General features: G+C 39.2%; 1 protein-coding gene across 5 annotated transcripts in view; it reads left to right on the top strand.

Moving 5' to 3' along the window:
• The window catches only part of OSBPL8 (oxysterol binding protein like 8), an 87745-nt gene that overhangs the window by 36649 nt on the left and 33178 nt on the right, over nt 1–17918 (top strand). For 2 of the 5 annotated variants that reach the window (XM_027454754.3, XM_072035114.1), the window contains one exon: nt 772–906. In XM_027454754.3, the coding sequence (XP_027310555.1) occupies nt 772–906 (135 nt within the window). Of the gene's footprint in view, nt 1–768; nt 907–10330; nt 10520–14937; nt 15181–17918 lie in introns of those variants that run through there. The other 3 variants (XM_027454741.3, XM_038181018.2, XM_027454766.3) reach the window with 2 other exon arrangements.

Raw genomic sequence — 17918 nt, 5'->3', positions numbered from 1 at the left:
TTGAAGTGAGTAGCATTAAAAATTACAATTTTTTAGCCAGGCTGTTTTTAGTAAGCATCTTCTGTTTTCCTTCTAATCTTTTTTTTGCCAATATCTCTACTTCCACAGGACAGATGTTACAGAGTCAGTCATTATTCCACTATCAAAAAAGTTAGAGCTCTGTTGTGTGCAGCTTAAGGATAAGCACAAACATCATAAGCAGGATGGCTGCACAGGTGGATCTTACAAATAGCTAGAAGAGATCAAACAAGGCCTTTTCAGACTGATAAGGTTCAAGGAGGAAAACTCTTCTGATATAAACCTTTCCCTTGGTATAGTCTCTACATCATCTTCCTTAGTAAGACATGTTTCTTTGATGTACATGTATACATTCATTTTGGTTTTCTGGAGCGGTGGTGCAGCTTGATCTGGCAAGTTGTTTCCTGGATTAGCTGTCTTGTGGCTGGTTAAACCAAGTCAAAAAAGCGGCAAAGAAAGCAGGATTTCAGAAGTAACATCTCAGTGCCGTGACTGTGATATTCAGTAGCAGCATGCAGTTTTCCTACACACAGTAGTTTTTGTTTTCATCTTCTGACTCACATCTTAGACCAATCTTTCTGGCTCCTTTCTGCCATTCCCTCCAAAGCAAATCTCTGGTTTGAAATCCTCACTTTCTAGAAAGAATTTTTCAAGTCAGCATTTGAATACCAGTGTCATAAATAGCAGTGAACTTGTTAATAGAAATCTATGCACAAGTACATAACATTGAGCATCCATTTTGTATTTCAGCAGTCGTAGCAAACAGTGATGAATCACAGCTTTTAACTCCGGGAAAAATGAGCCAGCGCCAGGGAAAAGAAGCTTATTTTACTCCAACCAAAGAGTTACTCCAACCATCTCTCAGCCCAGCAACTACCCACAGCCATGGTAAGACAAAGCTATTTTTTACAGAGGTTTTAAAGAACTTAAATGCTGACATTAATTACCTATTTCAAGTGTTGGTTCAAAAACACTGCCCTCCACAATAAAGAGGTAAGGAATAAAGTGTATTAAAATATTGCAGGCAATTAATTTTTTTTTTTTGTTTCCTTATGTGTTAATCTGAAACAGAAAAAAGCTCAATGTGTGGTAAACTACTTCAGTAAAGTATGCTATGACTTGTGAGAGAACAGTCCACCAGATGGTAAATCATTATCTGTGTATAATTCGGTAATTGATGGTCATGTTAACGTCTCAAGTATTTAAGCTGTGTGTTTGTGCAGAAGTGTTATGATACACCACTTAAGCACGGAACCTGTTATAGAGGTCATTGACAATGACTTCTCTTGAAAGATTGTTCTCCTTTTGAAAGGGAAGAATCACAGCACTATCTGCCAGTCTTCAAACAGTTCTCTGTTTTGCTATACCTGTTGAAAACAAACATGGATTTGTGTGAAGTGATTGGATCCGAAGTGAAATTTGCCAGTCGACCTGATGTGCTGATAATTTGTTTAAAAGGCAAAAATAAAACAAGCTGCAGTTGCTCTCCTTGTACTTACTTGTATTTAAAAGTGTTTGTTTTATTGCCTCGAATATAACTGTAGATGTTTGTCATGGTGTTTGCAGTCCTTAGTGAAAACTTTTTAAAATTTATACTCCTCTTTGCTATTGACAACCATGCTAATCATCTATGCTTACTTTAGCTCTTGTTTCTAAGGTGGTTTGGTACAAGCCTCCCTGACTCCTGTAGTCTGTACTGTCAAAGTAATGCTGTTAGTCTGTCATAGCAATAAAGCCACTTTCTTAGGCATCTTTGAATCATGTTGCTGTTTTCCCATTCAGTGCCGTTCGAATAAGAGGGAAATGGTTTAAATACAAATATGGTTGTTACTATGTTGAATCTGGCAGTCTTTTATCATATTTTTAAGAATTACAGTAGTGTTTTCAGTGCACAGCTAGCTCTGATACATTTTCTAAAAGCTGCTGTTATCTCACTGGAACAGTGCTTGACGTTCTCTGGCTTACATGGTGCTTAGTCTGGAAATACTTTCTGTAGCATATACAAATGACTTGTTTGTAACTTTTATGTTATTCAAATGAATTTTTGGTTATTATGTGTACTGTTTTATCCCTTACTTGACAAGGGATGTAGTTATGTAAGTTTATTTGGATATTCTGGCAAACACATTCCTTTTACCGTTGCTATTCCTACTAATTTATGAAGTCAAACTAGTGTGCCTTTTTAAGGGCTTTCATTCAGGAAAATCATGAAAATGGGCTTAAAAATCGCCAATAGACTTGATAGTACTATGTCAGTCTCCTTGTAGTTAATAACTCTTCTCTTCTGATTTTTAACTCTGATTATTCCAGGGCTTTTATAAGTGATTTTAAGGATGTTAAATGTATCTGTGACTCTTAGCATCACTCTAAGCCTTTGTCTTCCATGAATGCTACTAGAAATGTTCCTGTAGTTTTGTGAAACAAGGAATTTGGCTTACAGTCAATTTCAGTAGTGAAACAGTAGTACAATATGGGGCTAGGCTTCAGCAACCTGTAATTACTGACTTCTAGCATATCTGCAACCTGGGAGGTGTAGGTTTGATTTTTATGAAATTGGTTGACCCACATTTAGAAGTTGGGTGGTTATTCTGTGCTGGTTATTCCTACAAGGATATGACAGTGATGACAAAAATGTGAGCTTGTTACATAGGGATAAAGAGACACTGTGCAAACCTGAAAACGTGAAGTGGAACACAGTTTAAAATGGTGGAGCACTGGACTCTGACTGTTTTAGTTGACAACATCTGACGAGCAAAGGGTCTGTAGAACATTCCCATAGTACTGTATGATGAGAATATGCAGAAGTATGGGAAATGTTTAGATAGAGTATTTAAAGGCATTTACTATGAACTAAATGGAGATGCTTCTAGTCATGGGCACCTGAATGTACCTTTAGGAGGTGGGCAATGTAAACAGTCTGAAAGCACAGCAGGCACAGCATAAAATAGGATTGGAACTGAAAAATGCAAGCACTTGGCTCATCTACTGGAATAAGTTAATTAGTGTATTCTGCTCATGTCTGAAGTAAGATCCAATGGCAAGTATTACAAGTATGATTGAAAGTGGATGAGAACTTAACTGTTTACCTCTACTCTCCTGTATTAAAATTTAATATTCAAATATCAGTTTGGGCTATTGGCTTCCTGTTTAGAACAAAGGGTGAGCCATACAACATGCCACTGTGAAGTTGTAAGTGGTGTGTATTTCGTAAGTCTTTCTGTGTATAAAGACAGGGTTTTAATTTATGTGGAAGTAGCTCTTGCTTTTAGAAAGTTTCTATTTTCCTGCACTTGCTTTCGTGGTTTAAAACATGACTTCTTCCTTCTTCGCTCCTTTCCTTCTTGTATATAGTGAGCAGTTAGCTTAGCCCAGGCACCTGTTTTAGTTTCAAAGACTTGCATGAAGTGCATTTATGCTCATGCGCGTCATGCTCTGTGTTAAATAACAAAATTCTGTGCACGTTACCTAGTATATATGTGCAGTAGGAAAATGAATCACCTTGTCTTAAAAATATTGTACCTGACAAAATGTTGAAAAAAAATGAATGCTTGAAAATGTCTCCAAGGTTTTCCCTTTTAAATTCAGGGAAATATTGCAAACTGTCAATTTTGATTTATCAACGTTCATCTCTTCAGAAGGAGTGAAGGAGAAGATACTGCGACTTTTTCAATGAAGATTATTTTTTTTTAGCTTTGACTTGCATGTGGTATTTTAGGTGGAACTTAATATGTTATCAAAGCCAAAACCAGCTGCTGTCTTTTTGTAATCCAGTGTGGAGTACAGCACTGTCTGGCAGTAAGCAGTCAGCAAAAGTCTATATACACTATCAGTGTTCTGCATAATCTTCGCACGTAGAAGTTGTGCCTTTTTATTTTATGTGATATTTTTAAGATCCTTGAAAACGCAATGTAGTTCATTCTGAAGCTGAAGAGTAGTGTGTTTATCACAGAACGGCTGAGGTTGGATGGGACCTCTGGAGATCACCTGGTCCAACCACCTTCTAGCAGGGTCCCCTACAGCGTGTTGCACAGGATGGCATCCAGGTGGGTTTTGAATATCTCCAGGGAAGGAGACTCCACAGTCTCACTGGGCAATCTGTGCCAATGCTCTGTCACCCTCGCAATAAAGAAGTGTTTTCTTGTGTTTAGCTGGAACTTCCCATGCTTCAGTTTGTGCCTGTTGCCTCTTGTCATGTTGCTTGGCACAACTGAAAAGAGTCAAGCCTCGTCCTCTTGACACCCTCTCTTCAGGTATTTATACACATTGATAAGATCCCCTCTCAGCCTTCTCCAAGCTAAACAGGCCCAGTTCTCTCAGCCTCTCCTTGTATGAAGAGGTTTAAAGTCGTGGAGACTTGTTTTCATTGACAGGTTCAGCAAGGTTTTTTGACAAAAGTGTTTTAGAAAAACTGATGGTGGGGATTATGCCTGTATGATCTCACCAGTTTACACAGCAACTTCAGGGTTTTACTGTTGAGAAGTCAACTCAGCTCTGTGTAGTTTTGATTCTTAGCTGGACTTGTAATTTTAATTAATGTCGACTTAATTTATTTCTGCTATGCCCATCTAGTAGTTATCCAGAGTGTCAGAATAAGCCAGTCTTAATAATAACCCTACAATTACAATTTGTTCTGTAAGAAAAATGTATTGAGCCTGCAAATGTCAGTGGCTTGCAGTTGGGTAGTACCTAAAACCCAAGTGCCATCTAGTGCTAAGACTGAGACACTCATGTGCTAAGATTCAAGAGACATCAAAGCAAACATAGAAACTAGCCTTTTGCATCACAGCATGCAAGAAAGGATTTAGTAAAGGCACAGAGCTGACTTTCTAGAAAACCAAGAATACAACTTTTTGTGGGAGCACTAAGATCAGATACACAGAGGAAAGCATTCCAATTACGGACCTTAGCATTGAAACTCGGGAGGGGTTGTTTCTGAGAGTGGGCTTGAGCAGCTCCACTTTGAATTCATCTTGAAGATGTTTACTGACTTTTTTCCCCACCACTTTGCATTGTATGTGTTTAGGACAGCAGTTTCTAGATTCTTGCATTCAACAGCTCACTCAAAAGGGTTACTTTGCTTCTCAAATTGAGGTGGGAAGAGATTGAAGAGTAATAAACATTTGGCAATAATTTGCACAATCAAACTTTTTCAAGCAAATTTTACTTTACCCCACACGGTCTTTAACTGTAACGTTTGAAGTCCTTGTAATTATCCTTTCATAATACCTGCCAAATTAAGCTGGTCTCTAATTTATCAATGCTGTATATTGCATGTAAATGTTGCCTCCATTATATCTCATATTCAGATTATACATTTTCTTTTGAACTCTGCATTGGCAATGAAACATTCCTAGTTCTCTGTGCCTTTAACATACTAAGTGATCATACTGCTTTTTTTTTTTTAATCTTCCTTTTAGAATAGACAGATTTGGTATTGAACTTAAACAGTTCAGCAGCCTTTTGATGGAAACTTTGATAGATTTGGATTGTTATTTTTTTGCTGCAGAGCTTTGTGTACTTTTGGAGGACTGAATTTTTAAGCACTGTAGTGAGCTAGCATGGCCTTGCCACCTCACCAAGACCATATTGTTGTAACAGGATGGCACATAACAGATTTTAGGACTGCTAAAACAACTTTCAATTCTGGCAGTCATCCCATAGATTGAAGAATGTTAATTTAGCTCATTTTCTGTGCTTGCGTTCTATAACTGAAAATGTTGTTAACCATTAGTGGGAAAACTACTAAACTTTTATTGAGATTATTTTTGGTGATGAGACAAGATCATCACTTTTTTAACCTAATGCAAGTGCGACAAAAACGAATCTTTGACAAAAGTATTTTATTGCAGTTAAAAAAAAAAAAGAGCATAAAAATACTGAATTCAAGATTGCATTTTTCAAAAGCTGTAAAGCAGAACAGTGCTTGCTGATGTAAGCTGTTTATGTTGTTACACAAATTATCCCTGGTAAATTGGATTCTTGTAAATCTTATTAACTTAGACTTACATCAGAATACCACTTTATTTGTGTTTGATAAAATGGATTAAGTAGAAATAGTGATCACTGAAAACATGAAAAAATTCACCAGTCTCCTCAGGAATGGTTTTTAATATCTTCCAACTCATAAATATGCAGTAAAAACATATTTCAAACTTGTTATGAAAACAACTTAGTTTAATAAGCTGTACCTGTGGAAAAGACAGAAATCTAATCAAATTGTAATATTAAAAGTTCTATAATAAGACATTTTAAAATATTTTTCAGTTTGTTGTTTTTTTGTTTTTTGTTTTTTGTTTTTTTACTGTTATTTGTGTTGTATCCCTATGGCTTTAATTAATGAGAGTTTGTGCTGTTGTTCTTCATGTGCCTTTGAGTATATGTTACAAAGTGCATATGATGAAATACTTTTTTGGTTTTAAACTTGCTCATAGCATGCACGTGTATTTATTTCTTCAGGATATAATGTCTGAGTTTATTTTTTAAGAGTGTGAGGAAATGAAAATCCATGAAGAGGAGTGCAAAATTCACAATATTCAATATAGGAGAATTTTGCTGCTCTAGATTTTTGTGGATTTGAATGAGGAGTCTTAATTTGCAAGCTGTGATAATGGGAGCATCGTCCAGACTTATACAGGAACAATCACAGAATCATTAAAGTTGGAAAAGACCTCCAAGATCATCTGGTCCACCCATCCACCTACCACCAATGTCACCCACTAAACCATGTTCCTAAGTACCACATCCAACCTTTCCTTGAACACCCCCAGGGACATTGACTCTACCACCCCCATGGGCAACCTGTTCCAGTGCCTGGCTGCTCTTTCTGAGAAGAAATATCTCCTTATTTCCAACCTGAGCCTCCCCTGGTGCACCTTGAGGCCATTCCCTCTAGTCCTATCACTAGTTATCTGTGAGAAGAGGCCGGCCCCAGCTCCCCCCAACTTCCTTTCAGGTAGTTGTAGAGAGCAATAAGGTCTCCCCTGAGCATCCTCTTCTCCAGACTAAACAACCGCAGTTCCGTCAGCTGCTCCTCATAGGATCTGTGCTCCAGGCCCTTCACCAGTCTTGTAGCCCCTCTCTGGACATGCTCCAGGGCCCCAATGTCCTTGTAGTGAGGGGCCCAAAGCTGAACACAGTACTCGAGGTGTGGCCTCACCAGAGCAGAGCACAGGGGGACGATCACCTCCCTGATCCTGCTGGCTACACTATTGCTGATACAAGCCAGGATGCTGTTGGCCTTCTTGGCCACCTGGACACACTGCCTCCTCATGTTCAGGAGCATTGACCAACACCCCAGATCCTTTTCCTCTGCGCAGCTGTTGAGCCACTCTGCCCCAGGCCTGTACACTGCATGGGGTTGTTGTGGCCAAAGTGCAGGACCTGGCACTTAGTGGTGTTGAACTTCATCCCACTGGCCTCTGCCCATCGACCCATCCTGTCCAGGTCCCTCTGCAGGGCCTTCCTACCCTCCAGCAGAGGGTACACTTCCCCCCAGCTTGGTGTCATCTGCAAACTGACTGAGGGCGCACTCAATTCCCTCATCTAAATCATCAATAAAGATATTAAAGAGGATGGGCCCCAACACCAACCCCTAGGGAACACCACTGGTGACCGGTTGCCAGCTGGATTTTACTCCATTCATCACTTCTCTCTGGGCCCAGCCACCCAGACAGTTTTTAACCTAGCAAAACGTGTACTTGTCCAAGTGACGGGCTGCTAGCTTCTCCAGGAGAATACTGTGGGAGACCATGTCAAAGGCCTTGCTGAAGTCCAGATAGACTATGTCAACAGCCTTTCCCTCATCCACCCGGCAGGTCACCCAGTCATAGAAGGAGATGAGGTTGGTCAGGCAGAACTTGCCTTTCATGAACCCATGCTGGCTGGGCCTGATCCCCCGGTTGTCCAGCGTATGCTGTGTGATTGCATTTCAAGATGACCTGCTCCATCACCTTCCTTGGCACCAAGGTCAGGCTGACAGGTCTGTAGTTCCCTGGGTCTTCCTTAACAACCCTTCTTATGGAGGGGCATCACATTAGCGAGTCTCCAGTCATCTGGGACCTCTCCGGTTGACCATGACCGCTGATAGATGATGGAAAGGGGCTTGGGAGTCATGTCTGCCAGACAGCTCAGATGGAGTAGCAGGTCTCTAACTGCTTCCACCTGAATCGTGGGGGGGTTATTCTGCTCCCTGTCCCAGACTTTGAGGTCAGGAGGCTGAGTACACCAGGATAACTGATCTGAACAAACCAATGGAACAAACAGTAATGATGCTCATGTGGACAATATTGAAGCTTATACTTTATAGCTGGCAACTCAGCAGATAATGCATTAGGGTTTTGGAGCTCTAGGTTCTGTTTTTCATGTGGAGAACAGTGACCTTTGCAGACAAGCTCATCAATTTGAATGCATCAACCATCAGAACATCTCCTATCTTTATCCACGGCTCCAACAAGATGCAGAGGGAGTGAAAACGTGAGTAGTATCTGGCAAAAGTATGTTAGGATGATAAAGACTAAGATATGTTGTAGAAACGTAGACCTTTGAGGTAAATTAACAGCTCTGTGTTTAACGCACTTCTCTTTGTGCTCAGCTTTAAGGGTTTGGTTGTTTTATGTGTTAGACTGCCTTACTGTGTGACTAAGTGCATGCTCATCACAGAAGGCTAAGCAATGGGCAAGTCTTTCCAGGAGCTTGAGCTGAGCTAAGAGGTAGGATCTGCCCCTCATTTCCAAGAAGCAGCTGTTAATTCAGTTTGCACTAGGATGAAAATGTAGGCTGTGTTATGTGATTTAGAAACAGAAGTGGTTTAGATGCAGGGAGATGGATTGTGACAGTGGAAGCAGAATGATTGGTCTGCCAGTAATGATCATGAAATCATAACGAATAGAAAGGAGAAGTTTGAAGTGCTTTGGGAGGGGGAGAATAAGGGTGGTTTTGGTTGTGTGGAGCTTGTACTAGGGGTGTTTATTCTGGAGTAAACATCTGAAGGACTAAAATCCTACAGATTTTGTTCTGTAAGATGCTGCATTTGGAGAGAAAATACACATTTAACTATTTTTTGCATTAGAAAGAAAGTGAAGAGTGAAAAATAAGTGTTTCTAAGCATTAGTTCCTGAAGAAAATTTGCTACCTGCTGGAGGGATGAGATGCCTTTGGGAGCCGTGATGACCAAGAAAACACAAGATTTGCAGACATTACTGTCTTTTGATAATGATTTCTGTGTTTCTTCTCACATTTCCTTTGACTTTTCTCTGACAGACTTAATCATGCAAATAACTTGATGCAATCTCCTGTTTCACTCCACTGTATCTGTTTGTTGAATAGAGAAACTGAAGAATGGCTAAATAATTGATTACCTTGACCCATTACGAGCCACTTATTACTGAGTATGTCATGCTGATTTTACCTGAGTTTATCTTCCCTTAAAACTGACTCAGCACTAGAAAGGAAACAGCTTGAGGGTTTGTTGAAGTTCCCTGACAAGCTGCCCCCCCCGTTTTTAACAATTCCACATTAACAGTAAATGTTACTTTTGCTTTTGAGTGCAATGTGGGAATTTTGTCTAAAATCTTGCAACCCCTATTACGTGGACTGTTTTGGTCTCTTCTGCTGAGGTATTTTGTTTTGTCTTATTTTGTCTTTTGCTGCATGTGCCACAGTATGACAGAGGTGAAGCCCCAGTTCTGTAAATCTGCGACTTACTTGGGACAGCTTTACTGACACTTGTGTCAAACAGGATGTGAATAAGGTTTGTTCACAATAAAGAAGGAAGAGTTTGACCCTATATAATTTGTTTTCAGTTTGTGTTGCCAGACTGACTTTCTTGTGAATGTGGATGTTTGAAGTTGTGCTGTGTGTGGTTAGTCTTCTGCATCTATTATCTTGCTGTCCTGCTTTCTTACTGTAATGCATTCTCTGGCACATTCCTCTGCAAGTCATTGTGCATTTATTAAAACTTGCTGTTTCTGAAATGCTGCTCCACCCAGCATTTGTGGCTTGGGTAAATTACACGTACTCCTTTCTGTGTGGGGTATGGCTTTGTGAAAGTGTGGTGCAGGGTTGGAAGGGCACAGCAGGGCTGATTACTGTGAAACTTCGCAAACAAGTTCTTTTTTTTTTTCCATGTAAATCTCGGCAAAGCTGGCGTACTTGAACCTGAACTGTGACCTTGAATTTTGCAAGTGTTGAGAAGAAAAGTGTTGAAACCTGAGCAGTGAGCAAGCCTATTTACTTTGGGTGGGTGGAGCTGTGCAGGAGTGTTAGCAAGCAGGGAGGTGGAGGCAAGTACAGTTGCCACTGGGGTGCTGGGAGCCTTGGTGTTAGTTCATAAACCATTCTCAGACATGCCTGTGGAATTACTCCTCAGCTAGGCTGGTCTTGACACGGAAATACTAGACAACAGAAGAGCATTTGGTGAAAGAAACTTGCTACTGTAAACTACCACAACCTGTAGCCTCCTGGTTCAGATGTCTCTCTGTGAATCAAATATTGGTGTCTGAAGGCAAGTACATCTTTACTATCTGTTCCTGTTAAATGGGAGAAAAACACTTTTGCTTAAAGTCCCCAAGCAAAAATCCTATGTTGGATAAAACCCAGTTGTAGGTATGGTAGCCTAGCAGTTTGCTTTTCCTGCTTTCTGCAAACTGTATGGAATGTGTCTATACTGCGCGTAGAGAGTTATCTATGGGCTTTTCATTTGTTGAACTGGGGTGAGGATCCTGCTGGAAACGTGGTGTTGTCGAGATGTCAGAGCAGATGATTGTCAGACTTGAAGAGTGAGTCTAAAAAGCTTCTGTCCTCTCTGCTTCACTCTCAGTTTTCCTTCTTTGTGCTCCTCCCTTTAGCTTGTACAGAGTTTGGTTTCATGAATGTTTTTGGGCTTTGCCTGCACAACTCTAAGGGGAAAAGGAGTATTTTTTACTCTGCATTACTAGATGTACTCCTGAGTTGTATTATTGAATCAGTATCAGTTTGTTCAGTGTTCATCATTTTAAATTACTAAAATCTATGTAAAAACTTAACAGTGTTTAAAATTCCTCAGTAGGATAGTTCAGAATGTGATTTGATTTTTAGAATTCAATTTCCATGCATGGAGACTCATACCTGTGCAGCTCAGAGAGGTCTTTTTTAATAAGCCTGTGCTTTTTTTTTTTCAGCTGTGAATACTTACCAATTGGAGAAATGTTTTAAAACTAAAACCAGGCTTTGTCAAAAGTGTTCATATGCTGTTGGAATGGCATGCGTTGTCCTTTTCATTTGTGTGCAGAGATTTATGTTTTGCCTCAGGCAATATCCTGAAAGAATGTCTTAAGCACAGGATTATGATTTGGTTTTCAGCCAGCATTTATTACTAAAGAAGCCCTGATTGAATTGAGTAGCTGATAGCAGAAAGGCATTCTGTTCTTTAGAATATACATATAAGGTATAAATTTTCCTCCTCTAAAGAGATGTTTAACAGATTATGATGGGGGTTGGATTTTGTGGTCTTTTTGTTTGTTTGTTTGTTTTTTGTCTGAGATAAATAAACTAAGTATTTCAGTCATGGGCATTTTCTTCTTTCTACTGATGTAGATATTATGTGAAGCAGAAACCATAAAGCTTTTTTTTCTCCATTTAAGTTTGCTTTTATGAAGAACTTAATTTTTCGTATGAAGAATCTTCCTTTTTCTCATGCACAGATACATTGGGGCATGCACCTGGATGCATCTGGGCTAGCATGCAAGTATTTTCCTGTTTACACAGACATTTACATAAGTCTGCCTTCTGCGGCTGGATTTGGCTGTAGTTCTATTTGTGAATATTTTGAAACCATGTAAACTTACAAGCTTTGTATGTTAACGCACTTTCTAGCTCAATTATTAAATTATTAAGGTACCAAGAACCAAATCTGTCAAGAGTAGAAGCCTTCCTGTGATGCTAGACTAATGAATGATGGCTGTTTGGTTTTTATCAATAGATCAGTTAATTTCATAGGAATTTATTTTCAGGTTGGGGTTGGAGAGAAAAAGGATTTTTTTTTTCTTTATATGGTGGTTAATGAAGTGCACCTTGCCATTGTTACCTGCAGAACGTGCAAACAGCAGCAATTCCAAACTACTCGAAATACCTTTTCAGGAAGCTTCAGGAATCAAGTTTGTTGCAAGGAATGAGGAGGGTTTCTAGAAGCTTTGGACACCGAGTGCATGGAGAGCAGAAACCTCTTTAATATTGCAGGCTGATTCTCAAGAGTCATAATAAACATTTAATTAAAAGTTTCAGCTTTCTTTTGACCTAACAGCCTTTCTGTTGTGTATCAGTTATCTTTCCAGCAGTGTATACTGCGTTGAAGTAACTGAAGGAAATGAACATATGTGTCCAAGTACTAGTGGGCATAATAAATCAGAAGCTGTTGCAAAAGTGCAGATCTAGTGAATTTTCATAGCCAAACCATGTCCTGAACTGGTTTACCACTGCAGGTTTAAGTGAAATATGAAGATGACACAGTGGGGGAGAGGGAGATGAAGGAGAAAATCTAAATTAGATTATTTTTCCCCGTCTCATTGTGATGGTGAGACAGTCATCTTTGGCAAAAGGCACAGTCTGCCTCTGCTGTATTGCTGTTAATAAAGGAAAAGTTTCTTAGCAGCAGCTGCCTCGTTTGGGAGATAGCTTCAGAGAAGGGAAACATGACTGTAACATTATCATGCTTGGAATTCTAGCCAAAGATTTTAGGCTTGCTTCTAAATTGAGAAAGGGACATAGGAAGGAGAAACAGGTTTTTAGTCTGTACTCTGTTACAGCTTGGCTACGTGAACAGTGCCAAGGGACCTGAGAGAGCATGGGAAGAAATGAGGGATAAACCTTCAGGATTGTATTGTTTCCTCCAACCCCTGGATGTCTAGCCACTTCTCAGTAAAATGAACACAGTGCGGTAGAGAAGAATACAAAGGGAAGGAATCTAATAGCCTGGTAGGAATATTTTGGGGAGTGGCTCCGGAACCAGCTGGCATGCCAGCTGGAGATGCAGAAGAAGTGGTCTGGAGGGCTGATGGTAGTCTCCTGTCAGCCTGTGTGACCCTCCTGTGCCAGGGCAGGATGTGGGAAGCATCCTCTGAGACCAGTGTCAGTACAGTGATCATGGGCAGGGTCAAAGCCCCAGTGTCAAAATAGTGCTTAACACAGACATTAATTGGGCAAGATCGGTCTGTAATAAGATGATACGCTTCTTTCTGTATTCAAGGGGAGTTTTTCTTTTGTAGGTTTCTCATGGTTTTAATTAGAAAAAAATAAAATTCATACCATGGTGGTTTGCACTGTTTTGTAGCCCAGAAGATAAATTTGGAGAACTGATGTGGTGTTGTGTTTATTTAAATGAAATGATGCATAAATGGAAACAGGCATTAATACAAGACATACTCATCTACTTTCTCCCCACACTGTGCTCAAGTAAATAGTTTTTCACTTCTCCTACAAAAGAAGTGAAGGTTACATGTCACAGGTAATAATTTCTATTGATGGCTTGTATTTGGTTATTTCAGCTGCATCTTTCCCTCTTTGTTTCTATTCTTTGACATAATACTGGAAAATTTTTCTGGTAAGAGACATGAAGAAATTCAAGCAATTCATAGCATCCTAGAAGCTACTATGCTTCGTAATCAGAAAAATTACTTTCAGTGGTTTCTGTATGTACCTTACCAGATGTACTGATGGCCATTCTTCACAGTCAAAACCTTTCGTAGAGGTTATAAAATATTTCAGTCTGATGTATTATTCTTCAGCCAATGTGAACTGAAATTACTCATCTGCAAATAGTGCATTTGTTTACATAAACAGATGGAGTAAACAGTATTATTAAAGGATTAATCAAATTCATGTTACCACTAATTTGATTTAGGGGATGCATTTCACATTGTAAGAAGACCTCTTGTAGGAGTAAGGGAGAGCATAAGGTCTTGTTTTCAAGTATATTCTTATTGTTTTATTTTTCTACTTTCCAGCAAACAGAGTAGGTTTCAAAGTGTATTTCATCAGAAAGGTGGTATGATGAGGAAGTGGAATTAGCAGAGACAGGAAGAAATATTCCACGCATGGAAGAAAGTGGTCATGCACACTAGTTGTCAGGGCAAAGAAACAGCCCATCAGCTGAGCAATGCATGAAGGGGGTTAGGGAGAGCTTATTTGACTTCATCCTGGCACTGATCAATTAGATCTGTTTGGATCATTTGATTCCTAGTCTTGAAGCACAATTTACTGGGATTTTTTTATGTTTAAAATTTAAGTTGATTAGTTTAACTGTTGTATTCATTGCATAAAACATTTGGGGCATTAAAAATAAAAGCTTTTTTTGTGGAGCTTATTTTGTGCAACTGTTCCAGGAGTCACACAGTTTGCGTATATAAATATGGCAGAGTGTTAGAAAAAGCTGTCATTTCAGCTATTAAATAAGAAATGATGATATAGAAACCATGGCAAACAGCTGATGAAAACTAGCTAGGCAAGTGCCTAAAGAAGGAAGATAAAGCAACACATCAATTCTATTTTGAGGTACCCATAGTGTACCCATAGTAGATATCAAATAAGGAAGCCACCTTAGCTCTTGAGTGCAATATTAGTTTGGGATTTGAAAGACTAACAGGAAAAAAAAAAAAGGGGGGGGGGGAGATTATGAATCTGTAAAACCTAAATAATGATTCTTTTTATGTGCTTAGAAAGCGAAGCTGAGTAGGACCAAAACTGAGATGTAAAAAAATGAGACGTGCTGCTGCTGTTGTGGAGAAGCGAAGCTGAAACAGAGCCGTTCTGCTTTAAGTGTTCTAATGGCTTTGACGAGGACAGTGTAATGTTGCTTGGCTGCTGCTGATTTGGCAGCCTCTGTCTCTTCGCTGCATTTTTCACGTGTGCCCTTCGTTTGTTTCTTTCCTTTTGTATCTTACTCATCAGAATATGAGGTAGAAGGCTGTTACTGCAACACTCTTGTTCCAACCAGCTAATGCTAACCAGCTTTCACAGAGAACATAATCCTTACACAAACACCTTAACTCATGAAGGAAGAGGGTCCACTGCGACGTAGGTTTTCCTCATGTGCTGGGATTTCATCTGTGTTTTCTCCAAGAGCTGATGGCCGAAAACTTGTCCGGAATGCTTCATTTGGAGGATATTATGAACTCTCTCCTGCTTCACCAGGTTTGTTTTGGTCTTGCATTTCTTAAAATGTAAAGAAGTGAATACAATTTCCACATCAAATTTTCCAACCTGAATGAAAGTAATCTACTGAGACGTTGGTAGACACCGTTAACAGAAATCAGAAGGAATATTGCTTGTATGCATCTAGATAATAGCTCTTTGTAGTAGCAAGAGCTGTTGTAGATAAGCAAACAAATAATTTGGCTTACCCTGCAGCAAATATCTGTTTGAAAGGATACTGCTTACTTGGTGCCGACTGGAATATTTTGTTTTGATTTTTGGGGCTTTTATGACTGAAGTTCTGTATTGTGGTTTATAAGTCTCTTCCTTCCCTGTACTTTCCTTGAAATAACAGGACAGGGCATAAGGATTTTATGCTACTGAAGAATCTGCCTGCCTGTAATTAGTGGTTTGACATATAATGACAAGATAGAGTGAATTAAGGCTAGAACCATAGCTTTGCTAAACTCTGTACTGCAAGACTTTAAAGAAATGTAACATAAGAAATGGCTTGATTCTCTTTTTGGTCAGATTGTTGTCTCCTGAAAGTCTGTGCTAGAATATTGAAGTGAAATGTAGAGGTTTGTTGTCCATAAGTATTGCTGATACGTGAATTTCAGTAGTTTACTTCAGTAAACTTCAGTCCTTGAAACTGCATACAAGGTCACCTCTTTCTGAAAAGCCACACTGTAAAAATTGTGCGTTCTTAGCAGAATGATTCTCTGCGTGATTTGTCTTGTGCGTGTGCACGTGCACAGTTTGTTGCACTCCCATGGGTCCCCAATGCTGGGAATAAAAGAATAGCTTTCACTTCTTATTGTGTGCATCCCACAGAATATCTCACTGACTTCCTAAGTTTTGGCTCCAAAGCTGTGAAAAAGAGTTGGGGTGCAGAGTGTACGGGAGGTTGTGGACTGGCAATTTAGGAGTTGTCTGAACCACTGGCTCGTGGCTTGCAGAATCACTAGAGCGGCATGCTCAGCCACTGGCAGCTGGGGGCAGTCCCTTGGAAGACCACATTCTCCTAACCCTCCTGTTTTACAATATAACATTTCCTTTCCATGTGTGTCAGGAAATGATCAGCCTTCTACCAGGAATCTAACACTGTGCCTTATTAAAGCTGCTCAGGAAATAAAAGGTCTCAAACCTTGAAAGCATGGAGTTGGCAGCTAGACAGATCCTCCCTCCCTTTGAAATAAATGCATGTAATCTGGAAATGACTGAAATAAAAACAGATTAGTTTCCTATTTATTTCCTTCCTGTATGGGATTGTACATCAAAGCTGATCAGCGTCTGTAAGTGAACAATGAATGACTTCTTAAAATGCAGAACAAACGGAAATGAGCTTTTAGTTAATAAAATCAGGTGTTAACACGCAAGTAGGAGATGTGTTCTCTCCTGGAATCTTCCATATATATGAGTAATTTAAACGATTAATATACTGGAAGGTATACTCTTAGTTTTGGTTTAAGCAAGGAGTAGTTATTGCCTAACATTGAGGGAGTTCTTTGGTTATGATGATTTCATTTTCTATGGTGTTTGAAAAAGGAAATATGACTGAGAAGATAGGTTAAAGGGCTTTGCCTGCTCTTCTGATTACTTCAGTTTAAAAATCCATGGAGGAATCTGAATAAATCAATATGGGATTATATTCTTAAAACTGGTTGTCAAAATAAGCTTCTGAAAATCACTCAGTTAAAAATACTTGTCTCCTGTGATTGAATCCTAAAAGATCTTTCTTTTCTTTTTTTTCAATGTTCAGTAAATAGCACTAGTTCTGGTACCTCCCAGAAAGTTTAGCTTACTCTGTTCTTCCAGAAGCGTATCATTTTTCAGCTCAATAAGTTGTTTCTTCAGAACTGCACATTACACCAGTAAGCAAATCAGTCTGTTCCTTGTTTTTAATGTGCAAGTTAGTAGTATTGTTGCTTAGCTTGCTGTTTTTTCATGCATTCTATTGCCTTTTTTTTTTTTTTACTGGTTCTTTTGTCTATTGAAAATAAATAAATAAATAAATAAATAATGCTACCACCACCACCAGCAAAAAAAAGAACCACCTCCAGTGGGTAGCAATTCTTTCTTTCTTTTTGGATAAAATAGACTTAGTATTAAGAAGTAATATTTTTTTTCTCACTAAGGTATTCTAGCTGCAGGTGATATTTGTTGAGAGGTACAAAAGCAATATTTGAGATACAGAAGATATTGCATGGTTCGTTTGCTTATTTTTTCCCCTTCCCTTGAGATTGATTAAGAGACAGACTGCAGGTACAAATTCAAAGAATGGTACCTTCAAAATCAAAGTTTCTTAACCAAACACTTCTGTTTTAAAATGTACCCTACCATAGACTTAATCCTAAAGATTCTTGAACACTAATCTTGCAGTGTTTCTACTCAGAATTTTTTGACCAAGATGATGTTTTGGGGACTTGTCTTTGTTTTGGTATTGACAGTGTGTCAATTCTATGACTGGTTTGGGTTGGAAGGGACCTTAAAGATCATCTAGTCCAGCCCCCCCTGCCAAGCATCCTTTTTTTTTTTTGTTTCAAAAACATCATCTTGCACATACGAAGTTCTGGTTGTTCAAGTTGCACGCAGTTGTCCGACTCTCCTATCTTTCTGGAAGTTCATTGTCAGTTTTCATCTAAATTTAAGCCTACAAGTTTTAGAATGACCCAATGGGAACACAGTCATTGAAAGTTTTCATTGGACTCTTAAGATCATATCATGAACTATAGCTG

Source organism: Anas platyrhynchos, chromosome 1 (assembly GCF_047663525.1).
Source record: "Anas platyrhynchos isolate ZD024472 breed Pekin duck chromosome 1, IASCAAS_PekinDuck_T2T, whole genome shotgun sequence".
Lineage (NCBI taxonomy): Eukaryota > Metazoa > Chordata > Aves > Anseriformes > Anatidae > Anas > Anas platyrhynchos.
The sequence above is the reverse complement of the archived record's forward strand: the minus strand, read 5'-3'. Positions and strand labels throughout refer to the sequence as shown.